The sequence below is a fragment of the Crocodylus siamensis genome, chromosome 6 (genome assembly GCF_052110815.1).
Source record: "Crocodylus siamensis isolate JL-2025a chromosome 6, ASM5211081v1, whole genome shotgun sequence".
In the NCBI taxonomy this organism is placed as follows: domain Eukaryota; kingdom Metazoa; phylum Chordata; order Crocodylia; family Crocodylidae; genus Crocodylus; species Crocodylus siamensis.
The window spans coordinates 1,711,476-1,738,128 of NC_143400.1; the positions used below are offsets into that span (position 1 = coordinate 1,711,476).

The 26,653-nt window shown below is 49.9% G+C and overlaps 2 protein-coding genes across 3 annotated transcripts in view; both read left to right on the top strand.

The window, feature by feature from the left end:
• The first annotated feature begins 864 nt into the window (after positions 1-864).
• EIF3K (eukaryotic translation initiation factor 3 subunit K) lies at positions 865-3,632 on the top strand. Its single transcript, XM_090051943.1, has 8 exons — positions 865-1,040; positions 1,130-1,228; positions 1,330-1,450; positions 1,683-1,757; positions 1,995-2,061; positions 2,698-2,775; positions 3,131-3,256; positions 3,486-3,632. Exons 1-8 carry the CDS (start codon positions 880-882, stop codon positions 3,515-3,517), a joined length of 759 nt encoding a protein of 252 aa, XP_089908069.1. The 5' UTR covers positions 865-879; the 3' UTR covers positions 3,518-3,632.
• A 5,352-nt stretch (positions 3,633-8,984) lies between these two features.
• ACTN4 (actinin alpha 4) overlaps positions 8,985-26,653 on the top strand; it is a 70,279-nt gene continuing 52,610 nt past the window's right edge. For both annotated transcript variants that reach the window (XM_090055929.1, XM_090055928.1), the window contains exon 1: positions 8,985-9,180. In XM_090055929.1, the coding sequence (XP_089912055.1) occupies positions 9,040-9,180 (141 nt within the window). In that variant the 5' untranslated portion in view covers positions 8,985-9,039. The remainder of the gene's footprint in view (positions 9,181-26,653) is intronic.

The window sequence follows — 26,653 nt, forward strand, 5'->3', positions numbered from 1 at the left end:
GGCATCTGAGGTGGGAGGGGGGCTGCCACCTTGAGGGGATGGTGGGGGTCACTTGGGGGGGCACTTAGGGTCAGTTTTTGATGGGAAGGGCATCTAGTGTAGGTGGGGGCGTGGGGGTAGCCTGAGGGAGGAGGTGTGCTTGGGGGGAGGGGGGTCAGTTTTGGAGGGGAGGGGGCATCTGAGGTGGGAGGGGGGCTGCCACCTTGAGGGGATGGGGCAACTAGGGGGGCACTTGGGGTCAGTTTTTGATGGGAGGGGCATCTAGTGTAGGTGGGGGTGTGGGGGTAGCCTGAGGGAGGGGGTGTGCTTGGGGGGAGGGGGGTCAGTTTTGGAGGGGAGGGGGCATCTGAGGTGGGAGGGGGGCTGCCACCTTGAGGGGATGGGGCAACTAGGGGGGCACTTGGGGTCAGTTTTTGATGGGAGGGGCATCTAGTGTAGGTAGGGGCATGGGGGTAGCCTGAGGGAGGGGGTGTGCTTGGCGGGAGGGGGTCAGTTTTGGAGGGGAGGGGGCATCGGGGTAGGAAGGGGCACTTGGGGGGAGTGTGGGGGGCAGCCTGAGGGAGGGGGGTCAGTTTTTGAGGGGAGGGGGCATCTGGGGTGGGAAGGGGCACTTGGGGGGAGTGTGGGGGGCAGCCTGAGGGAAGGGGGGGCGCGTGGGGGGAAGGGGCATCTGGGGGGGAGGGGGCACTTGGGGGGGGGAGGGGGCACTTGGGGCGGGGAGGGAGGGCCTGGTTGCTAAGGGTGTGTGCTGCCTAGCGACGGAAGCGGACAGGGGAGCGTGGGCGTGGCCTCCCAGCGCAGGGGGCGGGGCCTAGCAGAGTATTTCCCTGGCCGGGGCTCTCTTCTCCCCCTCCCTCTTCGGACCCTCCCCGTCCCAGCATGCCAGGCGAGGCCCGGCGCCGGAAGCGGAAGCTGCCGCGGCCGGAAGAGCCCGGCGCTGCCCAGCTACAGCTCGCGGCCCCGGACGCCGCCGCGCGCGCCATGGCGCTGTTCGAGCAGATGCGGGCCAACGTGGGCAAGCTGCTCAAGGGCATCGACCGGTGAGGCGGCGGCGGGGAGCCGGCTGGCTGAGCGGGCGGGTGGGGAGGGGGGGCTACTCGTGCTCAGCCTCTCCCGCTTCGTGCCCCAGGTACAACCCGGAGAACCTGGCCACGCTGGAGCGCTACGTGGAGACGCAGGCCAAGGAGAACGCCTACGACCTGGAGGCCAACCTGGCCGTGCTCAAGCTGTGAGCATTGCTTCCCATCCCGACCCTGCTTTTGGGGGGGGGGGGGGGCACCACGTGAATCTCCCCCCATCCCCCACTGATATGTCCACCCTTCTCCTTAGGTACCAGTTCAATCCAGCTTTCTTCCAGACCACCGTCACTGCTCAGATCCTGCTCAAGGCGCTGACCAACCTCCCACACACAGACTTCACCCTCTGCAAATGCATGATCGACCAGGCTCACGTATCTTTTTTTCCCCCGGGGCCGTCTCGCGACGGGTTGGAAGGAGCGTGTTGCTGCCTGCTTGGGGTGGGAGGGCTTGGAGGGGTCTCCTTTCTGCTGTGGGCGCTCCCTAGCTGTGGGACCTGACCTCCCTGTGAGCCTTGTGCAGCTCTTTTCTCCATCCAGGAGTGAACTCTGGGGGCCCCACTTGTCTGCTCGTTTGCTGTTTTCCCCCTTGACCTGTTTATCACAGCAAGAAGAGAGGCCGATCAGGCAGATCCTCTACCTGGGGGAGTTGTTGGAGACCTGCCACTTCCAGGCCTTTTGGGTGAGCATTGTCCTGCTCTTCTGGTGCCCTGAGCCCTGGGAGTCTCTGTAGCATGACCAAGCTTGGCTCCATTCACCTTGTAAAGAGCGTGTGCCCTCCCTGCCCCCGTGCCTCCTTTTGGGCACCCCTGTAGTCACTGCGTCATAAGCTCTTGGCCTTGTGTCGGGATGCGGCCATCTGTTGCGGTGCTTGGTAACTGACGCTAATGCACAGTCCTTCCTTTATGTTTTCTTGTAGCAAGCCCTGGATGAGAACATGGAGCTGCTGGATGGGATCACTGGCTTTGAGGACTCTGTTAGGAAATGTGAGTGGCTGCTCTCTACTCTGTTCCATGACCCCCTTTGGGCAAATGTGGTTATAGGTCCTGTCTCTGGATGTGATGGGCGCCTGCTGTGTCCCTTGCTCCCCTCAGCGCTCTGCCAAGTCACGGGTGTCTAGTGCCTTGAGTCAGTGGGAGCACGTGCCCCTCCCCCCAAACACCAGTCAGCGACCAGGGGGGTCCCTCGCAAATGATCTCACTCTCGCCGTAAAAGCGGCTGTGCTAGTGGCGGCCCTGCTCCCCAGCCAGCATCAGCCAGGGGGCGTGACACTGGTGCTCCTGCTCGCCCCTGTGCCTGCTGGCTAAACAGGGAGTACAGCCTGGTGGCGGGGGGGGGGGGAGTGCACATGTTTCTATGCTAAGTAGTATGAAGGTACAACACGTAGAATTCCCTGCAGCAAGGATCCTCTTAGCATCTGGCGCATCCAGACGGCAGTAGACCTGAAAATGTGTTGTCCTCCCTTGAGCCAGCAGCCACTGAGCCCCAGAGCATGTGTGGGGGCAGTAGGGCACAGCAGAGGGGTTCAACAGCTTGTACTAAAGTACTCACTGTGCATTGAGGGGATTGGGACATGCCTGAGTACGTGCCAGTAGCACCAAGTGTTCGTGTTCCTTCCACAGTCATCTGCCATGTGGTGGGGATCACCTACCAGCATGTTGATCGGTGGCTGCTGGCAGAGATGTTGGGAGACCTCTCAGGTAAGTTTTCCAAAGGGAAGCTGGACCCCTCTCAAAAATGATTCATTTTTGATCTAGGGTGAGCAGCTCAAGGGAGTCTGAGTTGTACTGTTACTGCTGTGACTCCAGGCTGTCTGGGTTGGGTTTTGGGAATGCTGTCCCAGCTACAGGGGTTCTAGGGCCCTTATTCCATGTGCTGCTGAGCTTAGTTGCCCTACTTGCTCTCCACTGGCAGTCTTAGGGCAGACTTGGTGCTTTATCACTTCCCTTGAAGGTTTACTGCATCCTGGCACCCCTTGCTTAAACACACATCCCTTCACACCTCACCTTCCCTATGCCAAACTACCATTGGCTCATTCCCTTGGCTTCTCCACAGACAGCCAGCTCAAGGTCTGGATGAGCAAATATGGCTGGACAGAAACTGAGCCTGGCAAGGTCTTCATCTGCAACCAGGAGGACAGCGTCAAGCCCAAGAACATCGTAGAGAAGATAGACTTTGACAGTAAGTGCTGAGGCCCCACTGGTACTGAGGATGGGGAGCGGGGTGTGGATCTGGCTGGAGTGAGTTGTCCACAGAGGGCAAGGTCCTGTCCTGGCCCATGGACACCACCTACCCCCTCCACCCCCCTCAGGCCAGCTCCCTTCCCTGGCCTGAATTCTTGTGAACTGGAGCACATGGGGTTGCTGTTCCGGGGTTTATTTTTGTTTTTGTTTTCCTCCCCTTCTTTCAGGTGTCTCCAGCATCATGGCATCTTCCTTGTGATGTCTCTGTTTCCCCCTGCCATCTGCACTGCTTGTGAGAACCTACTCTGGGTCTATTTTACTTAATTCATTTTTAAATTTAATCCAGCCCTGGCCAATAAATGTATGGAAAGGTCCTTTCTTGTTTCCTCTTGGGGGTGGGAGGATGGGGGAGCCCCAGCTCTGAGTAAGGCTCCTGGGGGCTGGGAGTGCTGTTGGGCTGGAACTGGCATGTTTCCCAAGACCAGACTGTCTCTCCCCTGGACAGTTGCTGGCTGGATTGAGGGTCCACCCTCCCACCCCCAGCCACAAATTGCTGCAGAATAAGGAGGTCATTATTCCTCCAGAGCATGGACACTTTACCCAGCTAAGAAAAAAAACAGGGAATCCTGGGGTGAGGTAACCAGCCCCACGCTAATGAGCAAGCAGGACTTGGATGTATTTAAATTAGCTGGTCCTGATGATTGCCACCCCCGAGTGCTGAGGGAATTAGCAGAGGTCATTGTAGGACCCCTGGCACAGCTTTACAAGCACTCATGGTGCTCTGGTGTAGTGTCAGAGGACTGGAAGAGGGCCAATGTGGTTCCTGTCTTCAAAAAAGGGAGGAGGGAGGACCCAGGGAAATAAGCTATTTAGTCTTACCTCAATCTTGGGGAAGCTTTTTGAGAGAATTATCCTGGTGCATGTCTGTGAGGGACCAGTAGGGGAGGTTATGCTTGGGGGGCAATCAACACGGGTTCATCAGAGGCAGGTCCTGTCAGACCAATCTGGTGGCCTTCTATGACCAGGTCACAAAATCCTTGGATGCAGCTGTTGAGGTGGATGTAGTCTTCCTGGACTTCTGGAAGGCCTTCGACACTGTCTCTCATCCCATTTTCATTAAGAAACTGGGGGACTGTGATGGCAACACCTACACAGTCAGCTGGCTGCAGGGCTGCACCTAGAGAGTGGTGGTGGACAGATCGTTTTTGACCTGGAGGGATGTGGGCAGTAGGGGCCCCCAGGGGTCGATTCTCGGGCCGGCACTGTTCAACATCTTCATCAGTGACTTGGACGAGGGAGTGAAAAGCACCTTGTTCAAATTCACAGGCTACACTAGGATGTGGGAAGAAGTGAGCGTACTAGAAGGGATGGACAGGCTACAACTAAATCTGGACAGGTTACACAGGTGGGCGGATGAGAACAGGACTGGTTTCAACACTGACGAGTACAAGGTGCTGCATGTGGGGAGGAAGAGCCAGCACCATACCTACGGGCTGGGGAACTCCTTTCTCAGCAGTGCAGAGGCAGAAAAGGATCTTGGAGTTGTCATTGATGCCAAAATGAACACAGGCTGACTGGGGATGTGGTCAGGAAGGCCAACCGCACCTTGTTGTGCATCCACAGATGCATCTCAAGCAGATCCAAGGGGCTGATCCTCCCCCTCTATGCAGCACGGGTCAGGCTGCAGCTGGAGTACTGCGTCTGGTTCTGGGCCCTGCACTTCAGGAGGGATGTGGACAGCATGGAGAGGGTCCAGAGGAGGGCCACTCAAATGATCAGGGGGCAGCAGGGCAGGCCCTACAAGTTGAGGCGGGGGATCCTAGTGGCTGCTTACAAACTAGTCATGGGACCAGCAGGCATTGGGGGAGTCCCTGTTCCCCTGAGCACGACCAGGAGTGACTAGGAATAACGGTCACAAGCTGGCAGAGGGTAGATTTAGGCTAGATAGCAGGAGATGCTACTTCACTGTCAGGGCGGCTAGGAGCTGGAACCAACTTCCAAGAGAAGTGGTGCTGGCTCCTACCCTGGGGGGCTTTAAGAGGAGGTTGGATGAACACCTTGCTGGGGTCATTTGACCCCAGCACTCTTTCCTGCCACGGCAGGGGGTCGAACTTGATGATCTGCTCAGGTCCCTTCCAACCTGGCTAATTATGAAACTATGACTCCTAGCAACTGGTCCTGCTGTCGTTACTCTTCTGACCGACAGGTGGTGGTAGGTGCCCAGTAAATAAGAACCAGCCTGTTGCTGATCTGGTCATGCTTCTCCTTGGTGGAGGGCCTGAGCCACCCCAGCTGGCCTGTGGTCATGGTGCTGCTCTGGGGGTTGCCCCCTGAGGCCTTCTTTGGGGCAGCAGCTGCCCAGTGTGGGGACCCTGCAGGGAGTCTCTGCCTGAGACTTGCTATTCAGAGGTCTTAAGGGAAATCAGGGCTCCTGGGTTCCATGGCTGAGTTGGGAATGGGCACCCTGGTATTCACAGCATCATTCCTGCATGGACCTGGATCTTGCTGCTGGCCAGGAATTGTGTGCCAGGTGTGGACATTTTGTGGGTGATCTCTCAGACCAACTTTGGGGGGTGGTTGGGTGATTCTTTGCAGGCAGGGCATTCTTCCTCAAGGCCCCACAAGAGCAGCTTTGTGTCCTGTGCAGGGGAGGGGAAGAGGCCTATGCTGTTTCTCTTTGCCTGGGAGCCACCACATCTTTTGCTTTTTGGCGTCAGGTTCTCTCTGTGCTGAGCTGCAGCTGCCATGTATGTCTCTGGCTCTTTCAGTGCCCTCAGCAGGCTGTGGCAGAGCTGGCCTCCATCCCACTGACCCTTAAACTACCTGGGAGACCCTGAGGGTCCCTTTGTAGTTCTGCATGGTAGGGTTCATTGGGGGAAAACCCTGTGGCACTGAGCTGCCTGCTGCTTGCCTCTCTTCTGGGCATGGTTGCTCCAGGTTGGGGCTTTTGAACACAGAGCAGTGTATGCAACCCTTCAACCCTGTCCCTTCCACCCCCAACTCCTTATTGAGCTGCTGTCATTCAGACCGGCGCTTTGGGCAGACCTTGCCTTTCCATTTTACCATCTCTGGTGCAGGTGGGGTGGGGATTAGAAGTGCCTCACACCCTCTTGTTGCACCCTGGGAGCCCCCTCATTATAAACAGTGGCTTCCAGCCAGCGGCTAAATATATACATTGCAGGAATGTTCAGCATCTCACAGGCAGGAAGCGGGAGAGCGTAACCCCTGCCCCTTTGTGGAGCAGAGAGAAAAACAAATGCTGGGAGGGGGGTGGCAGGAGAGAAGAAAAATGCTGATACGATTTCAGAGTGGAGCGAGGGAAAGCAGCCGAATGGACTGGGCTGGGCTGTTGCCAGTTCCCAGATCCATCGGGGATTTTGCATCTAGAAAGGACTTTATATGGCAGCTTTTTGGGCTATGACTCCCCCTCTCTCCAGCCCAGTGGCTGCTGGTCTTACCAGCCAGTACCTATGTTTACAGCCTGACCCTTGTGTGGGGGTTAACTAGGCAGTGGGAAAACCAGCCCAGCTGCTCCAGGCAGTGAGGTGAGGGCAGGATTTGAGTTGGGCTCCTTTGACACTGGAAATCCAAGCCCTGAAAAGGCTCTCTGGGGTAGCAGCACAGGGGCTAGGACATGCTGGTTAGCAGTTCAGAGCAGGAACTGGAGGCTGCATCTGTGTGCATATGGCTACATTCTCTCTCCAGCCGGGCAAAGATCACAAGATTATGTTAAAATTTGAGTCTGGAATAGCTGGGGGGTGGTCCTTGGAGGGCTGATCCCATTGCTAACAGCAGTTAGAGGCAGTAAAACCCCTGTCTCTTAGTAGGATTTTCCCCTTTAAGCATTGGATAGGTTGCTTTCCTCCTCCCTGGAGGTGGCCAGTTCATCCAGGGGCTTTTAGTTTCACCCGATGAGCCGCACCAGGAGTGTGGAGGTCCCTGTGCCTTTTCCTGAGAATTGTGGAAAACAAGGCCTCATTAGAGTCTGGTTTGGGTCTAATTAAGCCTGTGAGTGCGGCTGTGCAGGGAACACAGGAATGTAGAGGCTGGTGCTGAGCTATAGAAAGTGACAAATGCAGCAAAGCGTGACAAGGAGGCGGCTGCGGGGCAGGGAGCTCCCCCTCTGGCTGTGTTGTACAGTAGCCGCTAGCTGAAGGGTCCAGGGGTGCTGCCCCTGATCCGTCTGCCCTGGCTCACGCTTGCTCAGATAGCTCTGGCTCACAGGGAACAGTGCACACTTTTTTTTTTTTTTTCTTCCTGCTCCCAAAAGAAAGGAACAAGGCAGGAGAGGGAGAAAGGGTGGGGAAGGAAGGAAACAGGGAGGAGAAACAAAGACAAAGAAAAGATAATGAGAAGAGAGCAGAGCGTGTGAGGAGAGAAGATAAGTGTCGTTCCATTTGGGCACCTTTCCTACCTCCGTAGCACTGGCCCAGGCCTCCATTTCTGGAACCCTCTCTGGCTCGGACCTGGGCCCAGGGAAGCCTCTGGGGGGTGGTTTGCTTGTTCTGTGCGAGACCGCTCCCGAGGGGCAGAACTTTCCCATTGTGTATTGTTCCCTGTGTTGCTGGCCACAGTCCAGCTGGAACGAAACACCCAGTTGTCCCATTGCAGCCAGCCCAGATATGGCACCCCGTCACAGACTGGTTCATTCTCTGCAAGCTGGGAGCATGAAGGATGCGAGCATGAGGCACTTGCTGTGGTGTGTGACAGTAGATGCCAAAGTGCCCCTTTGTGGTATAAGCTGAAGGTCATAAAATCATTCCAGGAGGAGCCCCCAGGTGCTTACTTTGTCCTTGCTTTTCTAAGTTCGGGCAGGCTCATGCTACCGCCTGGGCTGCTTCCCGCCTTGCTGTGCTGCTGCTTGCACACCCGTGGGCCCTGCATGCACCTGTATGCAGCTTGCTGTCCAAGCGGCAGGTAACCCTGGGCTGGCTGTGACCAGGGGAAAGAATGACTGTCTCCTTCTGCTCCTGACACTTGGTCATGGAGCCCAGTTACGGAGAAAAAAAACCCGCTTCCTTTTTTGGTGCAAATCATGGTTCTGATTTAGGGCATTTGCAGTTTCTTCTATAAAGATGATTCCTCTGGTCCAAGGGCCAGGAGCTAGGCGTGAGCCACTCAGTCATAGGCAGGGCCCTTTCTATTTTTATAAGGCCCAGGGACACTTCCTCCCTTTGTTTCCTTGCTGGAGGGCAGGGATCCATCAAAGCAGCCTGTAGAACTTTAATGACAGTTTTCCATTCGGTCATGTTTTCATTTAATTATTTAGTTTAATTCCTCCCCCCTCCTCAGGGGAGATGGCAAGAGCTGACCTTTACATCAGTTATAACATATGACATATATAATTACATGGTATACAATATAATATCCTCAGCTATAATATATTACCTATAATAAATAATATGTTACATATACCATATAGCATATGATTCTACACATATAACACTATTATAAAGTACTAACAGCAATATGCATATTCATAAGGCATGGGGGGTATACTCATGAATATTCCCGAGGCGCGGCTCTCGTAGGAACCATCGCGAGAGAGTGTGCGCGCAGGGCGGGGCCGGCCTGAGCGCAGGCGCAGTGGGGCGCCCTCGGGGACCCCGCTGCGAGGAGGGAGCGCGCCCCCTCACCCAGCGCAGGCGAGGCGGCGCAGGCGCAGTGCGGGGGGGCGGGGCAGCGCCGGCGCAGTGCGGAGGGGGCGGGGCGGGGCGGGCCGCAGTAGCCTCGGAGCGCGGGGCGGAGCGGGCCGGGTCCGAGCGGGTGGCGCGCGGCAGCATGGTGGATTACCACAGCGCCGGCCAGCCCTATCCCTACGGCGGCAACGGGCCCGGCGCCAACGGCGACTACATGGCGCAGGAGGACGACTGGGACCGCGACCTGCTGCTCGACCCAGCCTGGGAGAAGCAGCAGCGGAAGGTGGGGCCGGGGCCGGTGGGGGTCTCAGGCGGCTGTGGTATTTTTAGGAGGTGGGGGGGGTGAGGCGTTAGCGTGAGGGGTGGTGGCTTCTGAGGATTTGGGGTGGGGGGCGGAATTTGTGAGGTGAGGGGAGCTGCGGGGGCTGTGATTTTTTTGGAGGGGGTCTGCGAGGCTCTGGGGTGCTGAGGTGTTTGCGGGGGTCTGTGGCTCTTAGCGGGGGTTTAAGAAGGTTGGGCTGGAGGGCTGTGAAACTTTTGGTGGGGGGTCTGCAGAGAGCCGTGAGGCACTGGGAATGGGGGGGTCTCTGAGATGGGGGGATTGAGGGTGTCTGGGGTGGCGGCTAGGTGGGCTAAGGTTTTGGGGGTGTTGAAGAGGGAGGTCGGGGGTCTGCAAGGCTCTGGGGGGTGGAGGGAGCTGAGCCTCAGCCTTGCAGACCCCCAAACCCCAGTGACACGTGTGAGGGGACTGAGGGGGGCTTTGGGTGGTTGGAGGCTTGGGGGCCTCTGGGGTAGGTTTGGGGAGGCTGATAGGCTATGAAGATTGGGTAGGGGTATTGGGGGGGGTCCGTGAGACTAGGGTGTCTGCAAGGCTCTAACTGGGGGCTTTTGGGGGTCCTGTGTGCCTCTGGGATGGGGGAGACTAAGCTTCCAAGGAAGCTGGGGCTTGTAGGGGGGTGGAATTTAAAACCGGGGGGTGCTGCTTGGGATTTGCAGGGCCAGGGCTGTAGGTCGAGTCTTGGCTGTGTCCTTGCAGCTGCAAGTGGGGGTGGGTGAATTTTTTGGGGGTGTCTGAAGCCCCAGTGTGTGGGGTTGTGGGGGGATCTGCTTGTTTTGGGGGAGCAGCTGTATTGTGTGGTTTGGAGCAAGAGTGCTGGCATGGGTCTGTCCCAGAGTGACTTCGGGTGAACGGGGGCCATGGGCTTTTCTGCTAGGTTCTCTTTGGGCAGGGCGGGGGGATAGATGGTCTGTTTTTTGGGGTGAAAGAACCTGCTTCAAGAGGATGTGGAGGGGGAGCAGCCAGGGTTAAATGAAAAAAATGAACTTGGGTGGAGGAAGGGGGTCAGGGCTGGGATCAGCCTCTGGAAGAGCCATCAGCTCAAGGTGAGCTGGCTGCTGAGCTTGAAAAGGGAGAGGCTCGAGGTCTGGGTGTGGTAGGACAGAAACAGAACGGTAGGCCCAGCTTGCGGGGAAGTTTGGGCATGGATGAGGCTGGGCACTGGTCCGGGTGTTGGCTGCCGGAGGAGGAAAGAGTTGTGGGTGTTGGGCTGGGAGGGGCAGTTGAAACCTATGTGATGGGAGAGAGCAAACTCCCAACCATTCCTCCGCATGCCTCTGCCAGTTGAGTTCCCTGCCAAGGGATCTGCTGTGGAGGGGGCAGGGCTGGGAGCCCTGCAAGGGGAAATGTCTGGTTCCCCTCCCTACCCCTCTGCCTGGTTTCCCCCTAATCACTAAACACAGAGCCCCTGGGACTTGCTGACCCATCAAAGTGAAGTCTCTGTTCAGACATGAGAGAAATCCTTGCTGCCTGGTGACTGAAGGGCCCCTTTGGGGGCGAGCTGCGTTACTAGGGTTTCTTCCTGTGCTCTGGGCTGGAAGGGTGTGCCGCTAGGTGAGGCCTCCAGCCTGCAAACTTTCTCTGTACATCTAGACACTTTTGTATAAAGCTTGACCGGCCCTTGCCAAATCTGACGCTGCTTGTTCATAAGGTATCTATTGTGCTTTCTAGCTGCCAGGTGATGCTGCTAAATAAATGGCTGTCAACTGACCATGTGCTCATTGTAACTCTCATAATGCACAAACTGCCCAGCTCTAAAAACCCTGAGGTCCAATTCCCTGTGCATCTTATGCCCTCTCTGGAATGTGCCTATTAGCAATCCCTGTGAATCTGACTGGGTTGCAGAAATCCTTCCTACCATTTCTGCGGCCTGCAGCCTGGAAATACATGCTCGGGGTGGACTGACTCTGCACTTATGGCATCAGCAGTCTTTTTGGTTCACTTGGCTTTGGCTGGATGTTGGGGTAATTGTCAGATCCACTCATGGCTGAGCTGGGTTTTTGGGTATCCTGAAACAGTGTCCTCGTATCTGAATGCACTGCGTGACACTTATTACTTGTCCACCTCATGCAAGATGAGAGGGTGCATCTGAATGGGAGCTTGATTGATTGAGAAACTGTACCCTTTAAATTCTGCAGTTTTGAATGTGTGGCATTAAATTGATTATCTCCTCCAATTAACTGAAGTCAGTGACTGCTAAGGTTGCTCTAATATTAACAGTTAAAGTATTGTAGGTACAAAAATGCCCTCCTGTCCCAGTCTCCTCATGTTTATTTCTATAGGGAGGTTCACTGACCTGGGCAGGGTGCATCTTTCTTTCTCCCTCCATTCAAGCCAGGGATGACTTTGTCCCTGTTTGTACAATAGGGCAGCCCTTTGCTTGCGAGATTATGGGGAATACGCACCCTTTCCTTTGCCACGAATACGTGGAGAAACCCAGCCTATGCAGATGTTGCATTCATATTGGCTGGTAGTTTGAAAACCGTGTGTTTGTTTCAGGTTTGTTTTTAGGCAGGCAGCAGAGAATTCAAGGTAGCCATCTGTTATTTTGTTTAATTACCTTAATTGCAGGCTATTTCAGACTGAACTAAGAATACTAGAACAGAATTTAAGGAGGTGGAGGAATTTTTAGACTCTGAATTGGCAGGAGAAGGAACTTTCAAAGGGAATATTTTGTTCCGATTGCAACAAGCGTGTATTTGTCAAAGCTGTAACGAGCCTGTGCTGTTGAGCTTTCCGCATGGGGCTAAAATCAGGCCGAGGTTAGAAGGATGTTTAAGAAATAGCCACTGTGCTGTTGCAACAGAGTTGCTTCACGCTGGTAATGATTTTTCCACATTTTGGGACATAGCTGTGGCCTGGAGATGGTGCATATGGCTCCCATGCTGATGCCCTGCTATTAAAAGGTGCAGCCCTCTCTCTGGTGTGGAATGGCAGTTCTGATCCACCTGGAGAAACTTGCTTGGGAATCTACAGCAGTTTGGCACTATGAAGTGGCATCTCGGCTGACATCCTCCTAGGAGAGTCATGCATGGCATTTCAGAGTGCATGCGTGAGCTCTGCCTCCACTCCTGTTTCCCCTCCCATGTGTGGTGAAACCACCTGGGTGCGAAAAGCGGAGTCACCCTCTCAAAATAGGCTGGAGCTCTGCAGTCACCTGATGACTGCTTTATGCTTGCATCTAAATTTGCTGTGGTAAGATGACTTGTTCTGTTAAAGGCACCAGTGATGTTGGGCTTAGGACCGCTGTTCTAGCTGAACTGGCTTCCGAGACGGATGCGGCAAAGCAGATAAGGCTGATTTCTGGCAAACTGCTCTCAAGAAGTTGTGTTCTCAATCATATGCACTTCTTAGAAGTCTTTGAGCAGGTCCACACTGGCAAATGCTTGTAATTACACCAGCATTGTTATGCTGGCACGGCCCTTCTAACACAAACACAGTTAAGTGCTTATGATGGGGTATGAGCTGATGTGAATAGGCCCTGGTGTACTTGTATCTCTGCATGCACTAGGGCTTTCACTGCTGGGGTTTTATTAGCAGTGAATTGTACCTAACTGACGTAGTTGTAATGATGATTACTGCAAACAAGCTTGCTGTTGAGATCCTTTTAAACCAAATTCAGGCTTTATTTGCACACAGTTTTACAACTCTTTCTGGAATTCCAAGCCCATCTGCACAGTGAGCAAACTTCCTCAAGTGAAAAAGACCTGGTCACTTTGGTCCTCTTTCTCCTGGCAGTATCAGGGTACCGACAGCTTTTCTTGTCTAGTGTTGCCTGGTAAAAGAAGAGAGACTTGGCTTGGCTTTTATTTTGGCTGTTTAATTTGGGTCGTGTCTTCAGTGCTTCCAACATGCTGGAAGAAAATGTTGTAAGAGCTGTGGTGATGGATGGGTGGAATCAAAGCAAAATTTAGTGAGGCCAAGAGGCTGTGGGCAAGGGAAGAGAGGCTCAATGAGCTGTAGTTCTTCTAAGTAAATGTCCTTTCTCTTATTCCAACAGTTGAACCTTTCTGTGCCATTCTTGTAACCCTCCCCAAAGGAAAGGGCTGATGATTTGCACATAAAGCATTGCATGCAACTTTGGCTAGAGTACATATGGACTTCTGCTGGCCTGGTGTGTTGCCCTGAAGGCTTTGAAGCCCTGAAAATCTGGCAAGATGAGAGATGTCTACTGTTCATACGAGTTGCTGGGAGCTTCCCTCACTTTAAGAGGTTGAAAAGATGACCCCTGTTGTCTTTCCTGCCTAGTGCAGGGGAGCTGGGCCTGATGATCTTGCAGGGTCCCTTCCAGCTCTTACAATCTATGAATCTACCATCTGTGAATCTATAATGAAAGCATGTTCTTCCTTTTGTAACAGTATGGGATAGATACTTCTTCTGAAAGAGCTAAAATATCTCTGGGGCTGGGAGGGGTGGATAGACCTTGCAAAGCTAAAGTAAGCTTGGAAAAGAAGTTGCATTATTTCTGGGAAGATGAGAAATGTTGAAAATACGCTGGCTTTCCATTTGCTCCAAGCCTCTGGCTTCAACTTGGACTGAAACAAAGCAGAAGGAATCTTGTGGCTTTCCTGGAGCCGGTTCTTATCCACCATCACGTAGCATATTTAGTGTTATTGGCCTTGGCCTAGCAGCAACACTGAGGTATCTCAGAGCTGGGTGGTGGGGGAAACGAAACCAGAGCCCTGAAAACGGAGGTAAAATCGCAGGTTAGGAATTGGGTGTGTTGGCAGATATGCGAGGGACTGGGTGTACCGCTGTCATCATCAGAATGACGAGCACTGCAAGATAAGGGCAAGGGGAGTCGGAAGAGCTGAGTGGCAAGGGCAGGGCCAAGTCTAGGACAAGCTGAATTGCAAGGGTGGGGCCAAGTCATCCAGTGCCCCTGGGACTGGTGTATTTTGGTAGGCTTCCTCTGCTGGGAGCTTCAAATATTGTTTGCTATCTGCCTGGAACTCACCCAAATTCTCTTGTACTCCATGTGATCCATGCAGAATCCCAGAGAACTCGTCATCGCTTTCCACTAATTAAACACTGAAAGGAGCACACGTGAAACCCACTCTATTGTAGCTGCATTCAGTCACTGGAACAAAGTTTGATTTGCTGTGAAGTAGTGGAGGATTGGATTGGATCCTGTTTTGTGGCTCCTCTGAAGTTCCTCGTCTGGACTGAGGTTTAACACGGGGAAAACTGACTTGGAGCCAAGTTTTTCAGCTCTGTGCTCCCTTGCTTTGCAGCCGTCATGGTCAACAAGACATAATATTTAGACAGGGTCCAGGCATTTGTATGCTTCATTATAATCATAATGAAACTGTTTAGTCTTAATGGTGAATGTGTGTCAGGGCAGTGCTTGTATTGCCGTAATCTCGTGCAACTTCCTAGTGTGCACAAAGGGAAACTGAGCCTCACCTGAGGCTTTGGTGTTTGCTTAATGAAATGAATCCACTTGCAGGTAATGTTTAAATTGGCAGGCTAGCGGAAGGACAAAGGTCACTAACTCCAGAGTTGAACCAGGAGCTTCAAATTCCAGGCTGTTCAAAGGCTAATCTAGTAAAAGGTTGGTTCCTGCTTCTCTGTGTCCAGTCTTGGCTGTAACTCACTGCATCAGTACAGATTCAGCCTTTTAATCAGTGGCTTCACCAAGAACACCAAGCATAGCATCTGGTTTATTGAAACACTTGCTGTGTTGGTTTTTAGGGGGGTGTTTCTTTTTTTTTTTTTTTTTTTTTTGCTGCACAGTGCTTGGAAGAATGAATTCTACAGAGAAGCTGTATGGTTTTGGAGTGTTAATGCTTAGTACTTGTATAGCAGTTTTAAGCAAAAGCTAAGCTGCCTTGGATGGGACAAAGATCTGGAAGCCAGGAAAGGTTCCCATCAGTATCTCACTATGTGGCTTGGGGAACAAGCTCTGCCCCAGACTACCCATCCCTTCAAAATGGAGGTAATTCCTACCCATGCAAACCCACATGATATTAATATTGAGTTAGCTTGCTTTTGGGTGGTTAAGCATTCATTCCTTTGATTAAAGTAGCATGCAGGACACCCACCATATCAGAAGCTTGCTTTCATTTGGCATATGAGCAAATGGCAGAGGCCCCCCTTTTTGTCATGCGTTGCTCTATGGCTTTGGCCAGTGTCTCCTGCTTCTCTGACAAGAACAAGGCACAGAATCGGCACTCTTGAGTAGGAGTTCACCTTGCCCCATACGAACGCTTGCAGCCATTATTGGTTCATTTGTCATGTTCAGCCAACCATCTTCCATTAATGTCAGTTCTTATACAGTCAGTCGCTTTTCTCTCTCTACATCTGTAGTACCTAGTTGTCAGCCTGAATGCTTACCTTTGGTGGGGGGAAGTATATTGGGGGGCATGGGGAATGCTCCAATCACTTCTTAATTTTGCACTGCTGCAGCTTCAGTGAAGACATTTTTGTCACTTCCCATTCAAATTCAAGGCTTTGATTCCAAAGAAAATGGCAAAGCATCACTGACTTCCTTTTTGACACCAGGTTATTTTTTTTTTTAAGTTGATATTAGAGAGCTGCTGGAAGGTAGTTGGAGCTCTGTTTCCATGTCCTTGCCCTGATCATGGCATATTGATTTCTCATTTGCAATACAAATCAGCTGATTGCATGCACATTGCCTTGGAAAGAAGAATCAACCACCTGTGGTCTTCCTGCATCTCAGTAACTACATCCCATTGATGAAATGGTTGGAACATCCATTGGTGCTGGTGGGATGCTGTCTGCAAAATTCCCTAGTGTGGATAAAGCTGTCATGAAAATAAGATGAAAGCAGCTGATATAAAAATGCAGGGTTGGATGCTTTGTCCGCTTACTAGAATTTTCTGGACCCTGGCAAGCAAATAGCTCAAATGGTCCCTAGTTCTCTCCATTCCCCTTCTTACATTGAAGGTGGAATAACAGCATGTGGTGATGTGCGTGTTCTTAAAAAAAAATAAAAAAAATAAAATAAAATTTTAAAAAAAAAGGTTTTGGCCTCTACAGGGTTTTTTCAAGAATGTTATAAGGGTTTTGCTGCTAGCCTTGTATTCCTTATCTTAAGGGATGCTAATCTGAACCAGGAATAGGTTTCTTCTGTCTTTTGATGCGTAGGGGTACCCTGTGGTTCAGTGGTAGAATCCTTGTTAGCCACACAGGAGACCTGGGTTCGATGCCTGGAAGTGTAGACAGCTACAGTCATGGCAGCACCAGATGTATGGACTCAGTGGCCACATCCAGATGAGTGCAATATGTGGCACTCGAGATGCATCTGTGGCACTGCATACTACACGTTTAGGTGTTCTCCATGCTGTAAGGTAGTGGTTTGGGGGTTAGACCCTGGGAGATCCTGGGATCAAAAAAAAAACCTGTGCAAAAAAGTTGGATGATGCATGCAGGGACAGTGCATGCTGCCCAAAATGGGAGCCTGGTTGGCCAGAGCTGTGCTCTGGTTGTCAGCCAGGGTCCAAGTGGCAGGATTGCTGCCCAGGATCCCAGGTAAGGCTCTACTACCCCACCTGGGGTAACCTGCTGTGTGCCAGAGCGTGTGGCACAGGCTTTCCCCAGGGACAACTAGCAGTGGCACAAGTTGCGCCTCTGCTTCTCATCCCTGGGGAACCAAACGTGTAGATGCAGCCAGCTGGCCTTTGGATTCTGTCTCAGTGGCCTAAAGGGGGATGGAGGGCCTGGGCAGCCACCACTCCTCCAAACTCCTGCCTGGGCTTACGTATTGAAGGTTTGGGTGACCTCTCACATGTGGCAACTGGCGATCCTTCCGGATCGTGGTGTACACCAGCCTCTGCATCAGGAAAAAATAAGGTTTTTGAACTCTTGGTGATGTGCCTGGTGCTGGATTTCTAGCTTCTTTTTTGGCTTATTGGCCATGTGCAGCTGTTTGGTAAGCAAGGTACCTTCCAGAGGTTAAGGCAGCAAATTTTATATTGAGACGAGTTTGATGAAAAAATGTCTGCTCTAATGAAATGCAGGTCAAAGCTTCCCTCTGTCCTGGAGAGGGAGGACTAATCAAGACAAAAATACAGGAAATAAAATGGAAACTGCTTTTTGGTTTGGATGTGGTAAGAATGTGGTGATCAGACACAAACCTCTTACTCTGCACAGTTATGGAAAACTTACTGCGTCACAGGTCTCTGCTTCTGCCCACTTCAGTACATAGCCCCACTGCTGCAGCTCATCTCATCTGGTTTTTGTTTTGGGGGTAGGTCACAGGAATGAATTCCTTGTAAACTTAAAAGACGTTGCCGCGCTGGGAACATGCTTGGCTGGATCTAGCAACATCTGAGCTACAAGAAGGGGAGGAGAAGTCGAAATGCCACTAGCTGCACACGCAGCTACTTCCAGACTCCAGTAAAGGCCTCAACACCATGGGGTGTCCCTGACATTTAAACAGTTCAGTGTGCTGCAGAAATGAAACTGTTGTGAGAAGGTTTACCGGTGGATTAATACAGAGCTGTGGGGTGACTGACTCTTGGTGTGAAAAGTCAGGGTGCCTTAGTTCAGCAAAAGATGCCATGAAGGCCATTTCATTGGATTTTAGTAGGTACATGTGTATGAGCCATCCAAACAGTTGCGGTTTCGTTGCTGGTATGTGTCCGGTCTCTGGGGTTCATCTGCTGGAATCTCAGCTATGCGACTTTTTAACAACAGGGCAAAATGTTTGGAAGAATATGCAGAGGATGCAGACATGTTAGCAAACAAAAAGCAAACCAGAGCAGCCTTTCGCACCCGTGTGTTTCATTTGCTTCCCATATTGGTGGCATTGGAGAGATTTGCTTTTCTCCGATGAATGGCATGCCTAACATCATAGAAGCCATCTCCTTTGTAGCACTGGGAATTTGGGTTAGCGCAGGTTGTTCTGTTTTATTTTGTAGTAAAATCCAACAACGTGTAGCTTCCAAGCTCTTTAAGCCTGGCATCCTGTCTTTCCTGCAAAATCTTTCTGCTGCTTTGCGTTGATTGAATCATCAGTTTGCTCTTCAGGTCTTTTTATTAGTTGCAAGACAGCCTAATAATGCCTGAATTACTCAGTCGGGTCGCATCCAGAAATGAACATCCATATTATCTTAAGATTGGTTACATCTCCTGTGTAGTCTTGGTTTGGCTGCCAAGTTATGACAGCTCGATGTGGAGTCTGCCGTCGGATCCCGTTCTGCGCAGCTCAGCATGGCGTGAAGGCTTATTGTGGGTGACTAAACCTGAGATATGCATGCTTTCTTGCTGTGCCTTGGTATCCCATGTTAAGGGATTTGCCAGATTTAAAATAAACATATATGTATAACTTCTGAAGAGGGGATTAAATGGATATAAACAAGCTCTAGTCTGGTCAGAGAATATCTCTAGGACGTGTAAAGAGACTGTCAGTAGATGAAGGAGTTCACAGTCCTTGAATTTCAGGGACTTCTGGTTCTTCTGTTTCTACTTGCCTTCTCCCCAGGTCTGTTTGCTAATGGCTTTCTTTATGAGAGTATGAATATGACCTAAGAGCTGCTACTTGTTCTACTGTTCTCTGTTAAAAGGTCTTGGTCTGTGTCCAAAGACAAATATTGGTCATAATAGAACTCTGATAATCAGAAAATATCTTGCAATTTGAGAGCCCTCAACTCCCTTGGCTTTGGGAGAAGCAGGTGCTCAACATAGCACAATCAAGTCCTCGGAAAATATATACATGCATGATCTTCTGTAGACACCTAATCTTCTATTCGGGATATCTATAGAGATATTCCTTTCTTGTCAGCACTGGTGAGGTCACATCTGGAGTCCTGTGTCCAGCTTTCGGCTCCCTAGTACAGAAAGGATGTGGACAAATTGGAGAGAGTCCAGCGGAGGGCAGTGACAATGGGTGGGGGGCTGGGAGACATGACTGAGGAGAGGCTGAGGGAACTGGGCTGATTTAGTCTGCAGAAGCAAAGACTGAGTGTGGATTTGATAGCAGCCTTCAGCTCCCCAAAGGGTGGGTCCAAAGAGGATGGAGCTGCACTGTTCTCGGTGGGGGCACATGACAGAACAAGGGGCAATGGGCTAAGGCTGCAGCAAGGGAAGCTTTCTCACTAGGAGGGTAGTAAAGCACTGGAACAGGCAACCCAGAGAGGTGGTGGACTCTCCATTCTTGGAAGCTTTGAAGACCTGGCTAGACAAAGCCTTGGCTGGGATGATGTAGCTGGGGCTGGTCCTACTTTGAGCAGGGGATTGGATGAGATGTGACCTCCTGAGGTCCCTGCCAACCCTCATTTTCTATGATTCTAGAGCAATTCTTTTTACACTATATAGTTGAACTTGTTATCTTGTCAGCACAACTTCACCTGTAGCCCTAAGACCGGTCCTAGAGTCAGGGTGTGCTGGGCCTTAGCGGATGCAGTGTTGTGCATTCTGGGTGCTGCTGCTTTTCTGCACAATGCTCTGATTCAGGCCCCAGTAACCCTGTTCTCTTGCAAAGGTTGCATTTTGAGGGCTGACTCTCAAACCTTACTTTGCGCTTGATTGTCTTGTAAATCTCGCTGGCCAAGTGCTCTGTTAAGAGCAAGCAGTGCTTATAGTCTTGGCTTGGAGTAACCTTGGCTTGTGGTGCCCATGTCCGAGAGGGTTAGGAGACGTAAAGTCTGACTGAGAGTGCTCTTTGCTGCTATAGTAAGCTTATCTTTGCCGTAAGGACTGTTCGGATTGTAACGACTGACTTCCAGAAGCTGTAAAGAAGGGTGGCAGAATATCGAAGCACCAGCTTAATCATGTTTTATTAAAAGAGTTGACAGGTATCGAGTTTAATAGCTCCTTTTATTCTGAATAGTATGCTGAATCACTTGTGGCATGACTTTATACCTCATACTGATAGATAGCACCTAGCTGGTGACTTATATTTTTCTTATCTTACTTCATGGGTGGAGTGGGGTGGGGGTGTCCTTTTTTTATTGTAAAGCCACTGGTAACCTGCTCCCATCCTGTTTGCCGAGGCACTGTGGGTCCTGGGCTGTGAGACATGACTTCCCAAGTATCATCTCTTTGTGCCTTTTTTGGATGGGAAGGTTTGTTACATAAATCGCAATCCCAGTCTGAGAAGAGACCATAAAATGCTCTCCTGGTATTCACGGTTGTCATGTTTCAAATGAAAAAGCTTTTCCTAACCTCTTCCTCTGCTACCCAGGCTCTGTGATTAAAGTCCTGTTCTGTACTGCAGGTCACATGGAAAGATTCTTCCAGGCAAATGAGGCAATTGGAGATCGGAGTGCTACCCTCCTGGGGCCAGCAGCCAGGCACAGGTGCAGTAGATCAGAGTTTACCTTTCTCTGTGCAAGCTGCATCCAGTTAGTCTGGTAAAGGCAGCTCTTTACTGCAGGAGCAGAATATTCAGTTAACTTCTCATCTGGCAGATGAGATCCAGAGCACAGCTACCCAACGGACTGACTGGGTAAAAGGCACCAGTTTATATACCTGCCTTGTCGGAAGAGCCACACAGGCATATAGGGTCTTTGCTGGAGGTTGCATCCAACTAGATAAGAGTTTCAGAGAGTTACACAGGGTGCTTAATCTTTTTTTCCCCCTCCTAATCCTTTTTCCCCCTAATTGTCAGGGTTGAAGAGAACCACAACATCCTTATGGGGAAGAGCAAATGGTGTCACACTTTTAATTGAGAGGTGTAGGATGCACCTGGTAAACATTTAACATTTTGCTTAAGTATTAAGCACATTCTGTTATTGTTTGAATAATGTTAAACTGAGGAGGAGACTAGAGTTGCATATAGTAGGACTGTCTGCAGAGTATTGAATTGACTCATAGAAAATGAGGGTGGAAAGGGACCTCAGGAGGTCACATCTAGTCCAACCCCCTGCTCAAAGAAGGACTAGCCCCAGCTACATCATCCCAGCCAAGTTTTTGTCTACCTGGGTCTTCAAAACATCCAAGGACGGAGCTTCCACCACCTCTCTGGCTAACCTGTTCTAGTGCTTTACCACCTTCCTCATGAGAGAGAGTTTTTCCTGGTATCTAACCTCAGCTTCCCTTAATGCAACTTGTTCCTTGTTCTGTCGTCTGCCCCCACTGAGAACAGTTCAGCTCCATTCTCTTTGCAGCTCCCTTGCAGGTAGATGAAGGCTGCCATTGAATCTGCCCTCAGCCTTCTCTTCTCTAGATTTAAATAAGCCCAGTTCCTTCAGCTTCTTTAAAGTCATGTGTCCTAGCTCTCTAACCATTTTCATTCCCCTCCGCTGGACTCCTAATGCCTTCTCATAATTTAAAGATAAGTTGTGTCTGACACATGTTTAATAAACATTGATAGCTCTTTGGTAACAGGCAAATGAGGGTAACAAAGACAATGGAGTGATACAGCTCTGAAACTTGGTGCATGCTTTTTGTGGGAGTGGCTGGGAATGGGTTAAACTGTAGGTTGAGACTTGCAAAGCTGGCTAGAGGATTTTGAATGCTTACCATTAACTAGATGTGCAGATCTTCTGGGCAGCCTTGCAAATCTCCCACTGTAATCTTGACAAGGCAGCTTTTGCCAAGTACAATAAGAATGAGCTGTCTGTACTGCATCCGACAACCTGGGACTCCAGCCTGCTGGGGCTGTGTTAACCAGTACATGCAGAAGATGGTCGGGTGTCAGAATATTACACACGCACACATGTGCTGCCCCCTCCTTGCAGGTTCTTGCGCTGATGCATCCTGAATCACAGCAGGCTCTACCCCCCTCTCCTCCCCTCCCCCACCAATACAGCTTCTTGCACTGACAGGCGCGCGCACACTAGACCACAACAGGACAAGTGCACACACAAGTTCTTGCATGGATACACGCACAGATCCTAGATCACAGTTGGGCATGCACATGCACGTATGTGCACACTTACACCAGTGCAGACTTTTGCACTTCAGAGGGCACATAGCAAGATGGAAGATTTAAAATGGCCTTCAGGGCTGTGGACTTCTAAACTCTGCATGTTTTTTGATATTGGCATTGGGTTTAAATGTGGCATAAAAACTTCGAGTTTTTTTTTTTTTTTTTTTTTTTTTTTGCGTGAGAAGACATGCTACCGTGAGACTGAATGGAAAAATCTGAGGGGGTCCGGGGAGTTATGCTACCACATGTACTTTATAAGTACTAAAGAAACCATACCAAACTTGCGTGATAGGTGCCTTTTTTACAAATTAATTGTAGGGCAGGCTGCTGCCAGCCTTGTCTCGGTTGCAGGAGACACTATTCCCCGCTGTTCAGTACCTTTTGTTGAGTTTTTGAAGGATCCCAAGTCCTTTAACTTACCTGATGTCTGCTAGAATGACAGTGCCTGGTGTGCACAATACAATGAGCTGTGGTTTCAATTACTGACCTAAACAAGGCTCCAATAAATTCAGGAGTAAATTCCTATGTGGGATCATCTTGCCTGAAAGCTTTGGCTTAAAGCATCTATTTTTCTTTATTCCCCCTCTCTCCCCCCCCACCCTTCCCTGTCTGTGAGTTTTGTTCACTGCTGCTGAGGCTTTCCAGTTTTGCCATCAGGATAAAAACTCACAGCAAACTTGAAATGACCTGTTTTGCAGCCAGTGATTTAATACCACCCGGCTACTGTGCTGAACCAGCGAGTGAGGAGTCTGATGCATGCAGATTGCTGTACAAATAAGTTTGAATTTTGGTTTGCAATTTGAGTGGAACAGCTGTAACTCGCTTGCCTTCTGCCTCCGACTTTGTCACAGGTCTGAGCTGCTTTTACCATGTAAGGACATGATAATATCTGCAACACAGCGCTAATTCACAGGACAGGTAGAACAACTTCTTTAAAAGCATCAGGTATAAATACTCCCACAGTCCAGCAAGTCTTTGTTTTGGTGAAGGCTCTCATCTTGTGCTGCGTCAGCTGGCACTTAATTTTGTTTTTTGTTTTTGCAGCACTGAGATGTTCTTCCCCAATTCGGTAGAAGACTTTAACCAGCCAGCAAATCAAATAACCGATCAGTGTACTTCTCCCTTGTGGAAGCTGAATCTGAACTTGATTATTGACACATCTACCCTGCAGCTTAATACAGTCTCACTTGTTGAGAACTGATTTCTGTAGTCCGTGAGGTTTAACTATGACAGCAGAAGTCATTCGATTGGGTCTCTTGAGGGCCCAGCTAAGATCTTGGGACCTGTCAGATTTCTGTCTAAAAATAATTTTGTTGAATGTCTTCCATACAAGAGCAATTGCTGAGCTGCAATTTCCCAGTAAAATAAAACCAGTGAAATAAGAACAGGAGCTTAGAGGTGGGGAAAGCAGACCAGTGAAAGCAGAGAGAATGTAACTCTGTCTGTCCAGGCTTTAACAGTAAAGTGGGTTGCAAAGTTTACGAGGCAGAGGCTGGAGCGACTGACTGCGAGAGATTGGAAATGATCTGTGTGAAGCTGATGTGGTACTTAACTATTTTGCAGTTTGTCGTAATACCGATATAGTGTGAAACCATTTTATTTGTTTCAGTATTAAATACCCTTTGGCTGCAGTCAGGCAGACTTGAGTACTCTACCTACAGATGAGAGCGATTAAGCATCTCGTCCTCTAGAGGCAAAAATTGGACCTTGCTTACACTACCAAATGGCAGTTACTGCATGTCTCAGCCACCCTGAACCCCAATACCAAGGGAAGTTTTTATGACATATTGAAACCCAACCCCAATACCAAGAAGCACAGTCGGATTGGGTCTAGGTCCCGTTCCCAGCATAGCTACTAATTGCTCTGAGGTTTTTAAGATCCAGCTAGACAAACCCTAGGCTGGGATGATCTAGTTGGGGCTGGTCCTACTCTGAGCAGGGCATTGGACTAGATGTAACCTCCTGAGGTCCCTTCAACCCTCATTTTCTATGATTCTGTGGAAAAATTGTTTCCCTTCCCCAGAAAAGGGCACCGTTCATGGTCTGGAGACTGAATTCATGCGTCTCTACAAAGCTGAGAGCAGTGGTTTGTTGTTCTGGGAATGCAAAGGGGTGATGTCCACAGGACGCATGTGGCCTGTCTTGTATTGCTTTGATTTAAGTGGGGAGATTGGACTGGCATTGTAACTGAAAAGAGAGCCCTTCTATCAGGAAAGTGGTTTGAAGAGATGGAATGCTGCCGCCACCAGTTTGTTTCAATACTGCACATCCAAAAGTATAATAACTTCAGTATTCCATGTTGACCTTTCATTTAAGACTCCAGATGTTCTCTGCTTGTCAAATACAGTAAAACCTTACTTACACTACAAAATGGCAGTTGCTGCATGTCTTGGCCAAGATCCATAATAGCAGAGCTTTTTAGTTATATTTCACATACCATTTTTTTTTGCTGCATATACCATAAACTTTTTTTTTTTAAATTTTGTGCTAGGGAAAGATAAGCAATGTGCATGCATAAGAAGGAACAACAACAACAACAAAAAAGCGTTTTGAGATGTATTTCCACTTTTTTTGCTCCCTTAAATGTTCATTTTGCAAAGAAGCTTCCAGGCACTGGATGAATTAGCAAATTTTGCCTGCATGTTCAATCTTAGGCTTCTAGGGAACACTCCAGTAGGCCAGCGCTGACTCTACTGAAACTTTCATAGCTTTGAATTAAACATACAGCTGTTTTTCCACGGAGCTGGCGTGTAACCTAAATATAGGTTTGTAGTTTCTGCTTTTCAGAAGCTGGCTACGGTTTAAATTATCCTAGCTTTATTAATTTTAACACTTTTCTCTCCTTTCGGAGAAGGAGTACATTACCTTAATTTCCCATGATCTAATAGGGCAAACTATTATAGGAACCTGCATTTAGCCACAGCAATGTCACTGGAAAGATTTCTGTACAAGGTTGTGTGTACTACGTTTGGAAGCATATGTTGTTTTTCACTAGCTGGGAACGTGGGCTTCTGTGCATCTAAATGGCAATTAAAGCCTCAGCTGACAAGACGAAGATACCTAGTTTTGAAAGAGGTGTTAGTTCAGACAACAGCTCATTTCAAACGTGTTCTGTACACATTAGTTAAATCTGCTCTGCTACACTGTCATGAATCATCTACAGCGCTATCTTTTGGGTGTGCAGGGTTTTTGTTTCAATAGATAACTCTTCACGAGTTCAGCGTCCTTTGCTTCCCTGCTATAATGGCTGCCTGTATCACAGTAATGTATTAATTGCACCAGAAATAATTAATGTTGGAGAAGTTGTTACTAATGGCAGGGCCCTGTTTTCTGTCTGCTAAAACCAGGAACATCAGAAGTCAATCAACTAATAGGAAGTGGTGTTCTAGACTTGGGTTTTGGTTTGTAGTGAGGACATCATGTTTTGTGGCCAGAACTTTCTACATCCTTGGGCTAAGCAATGGCAAGCTGCTTCCCTTCCTTTAAAGGCAGAAGAAATAGTCATCTGTGCAATCTGAGACTAAGAATGGTATGAACAGTCACAGGTCAAGGAGGTGGTTCTGGCCCTGGGGCGTCCATCTTCCTAGGCTATGGATGTGGCAAAGGTCCTTCTCACCACAGCAAATGCCCCAATGTGTCCAGCACCTCCCATGCAACTGTAGGTATAGGATCAATTTGAATCCACTGTAGAGAGGATGTGGCAACCCAAATTAAGAAGATGACAGAAAAAGGAGCAATGGTCTCAAGTTGTACCAAAGGAGGTTGAGGTTGAAGTTGAATATTAGGAAAAACTTTCTCTCCAGGAAGGCAGTGAAGCACTGGGACGGGTTACCCAGAGAGATGGTGGAGTCTTCATCCTCGGAGGGTTTGAAGACTCAGCTTGACAAAGCCTTGGCTGGGATGATCTAGTTGGGGCTGGTCCTGCTTGGAGCAGGGGGGTGGATAGATATGACCTCCTGAAGTCCCTTCCGACCCTCACTTTCTGTGATTCAAAGTAGCATACAAGAGCCCAAGAGTAGCAGCTGAAAACATCAGTCTTCCTTGGTCCTGGCCTACTTCTTATTTGTCACAAACCCAGCCCACACTTTGTAGCAGGCCTTTATTACTAGTGATGCATCTGTGCTGAGGTAGCAGGTTGAGTTCTTGAATTTGCTTTTGTGACTTCTCTTGGCTACAGTCTTTTAGACCCGGACATGTTTGAGAATCCTGGGCATCAGCTGAAGTGGTGAGCTTCCTATCTCAGCAAAGTCTCAAACATCTTCATGTTGGCTTTGCATGCCTCTGATGTGAACATACCCCTTGACTATGTGCCCCTCGCTGGACCTGCGTTATTTCATAGTCTGAGGTTTTGCGTGAAAAGGTTATTCTGTAATGTAAGTGCCTTGGGACTACTTTGCCTGATGAAGGGTTTTTGAACCCGAAAGCTTGCTTAATAATTGTTTTCCAACTGTTTAAGTTGGTCTAATGAAAGATATCAGATTCACGCACAGAACCGTGTCTGCCTTGGGACTTCTTTGGTTGTTGAATGAGCTTGTTCTCCAGATATGCTGATTTCATAATCACCGGTGCTCTCAAATCAGG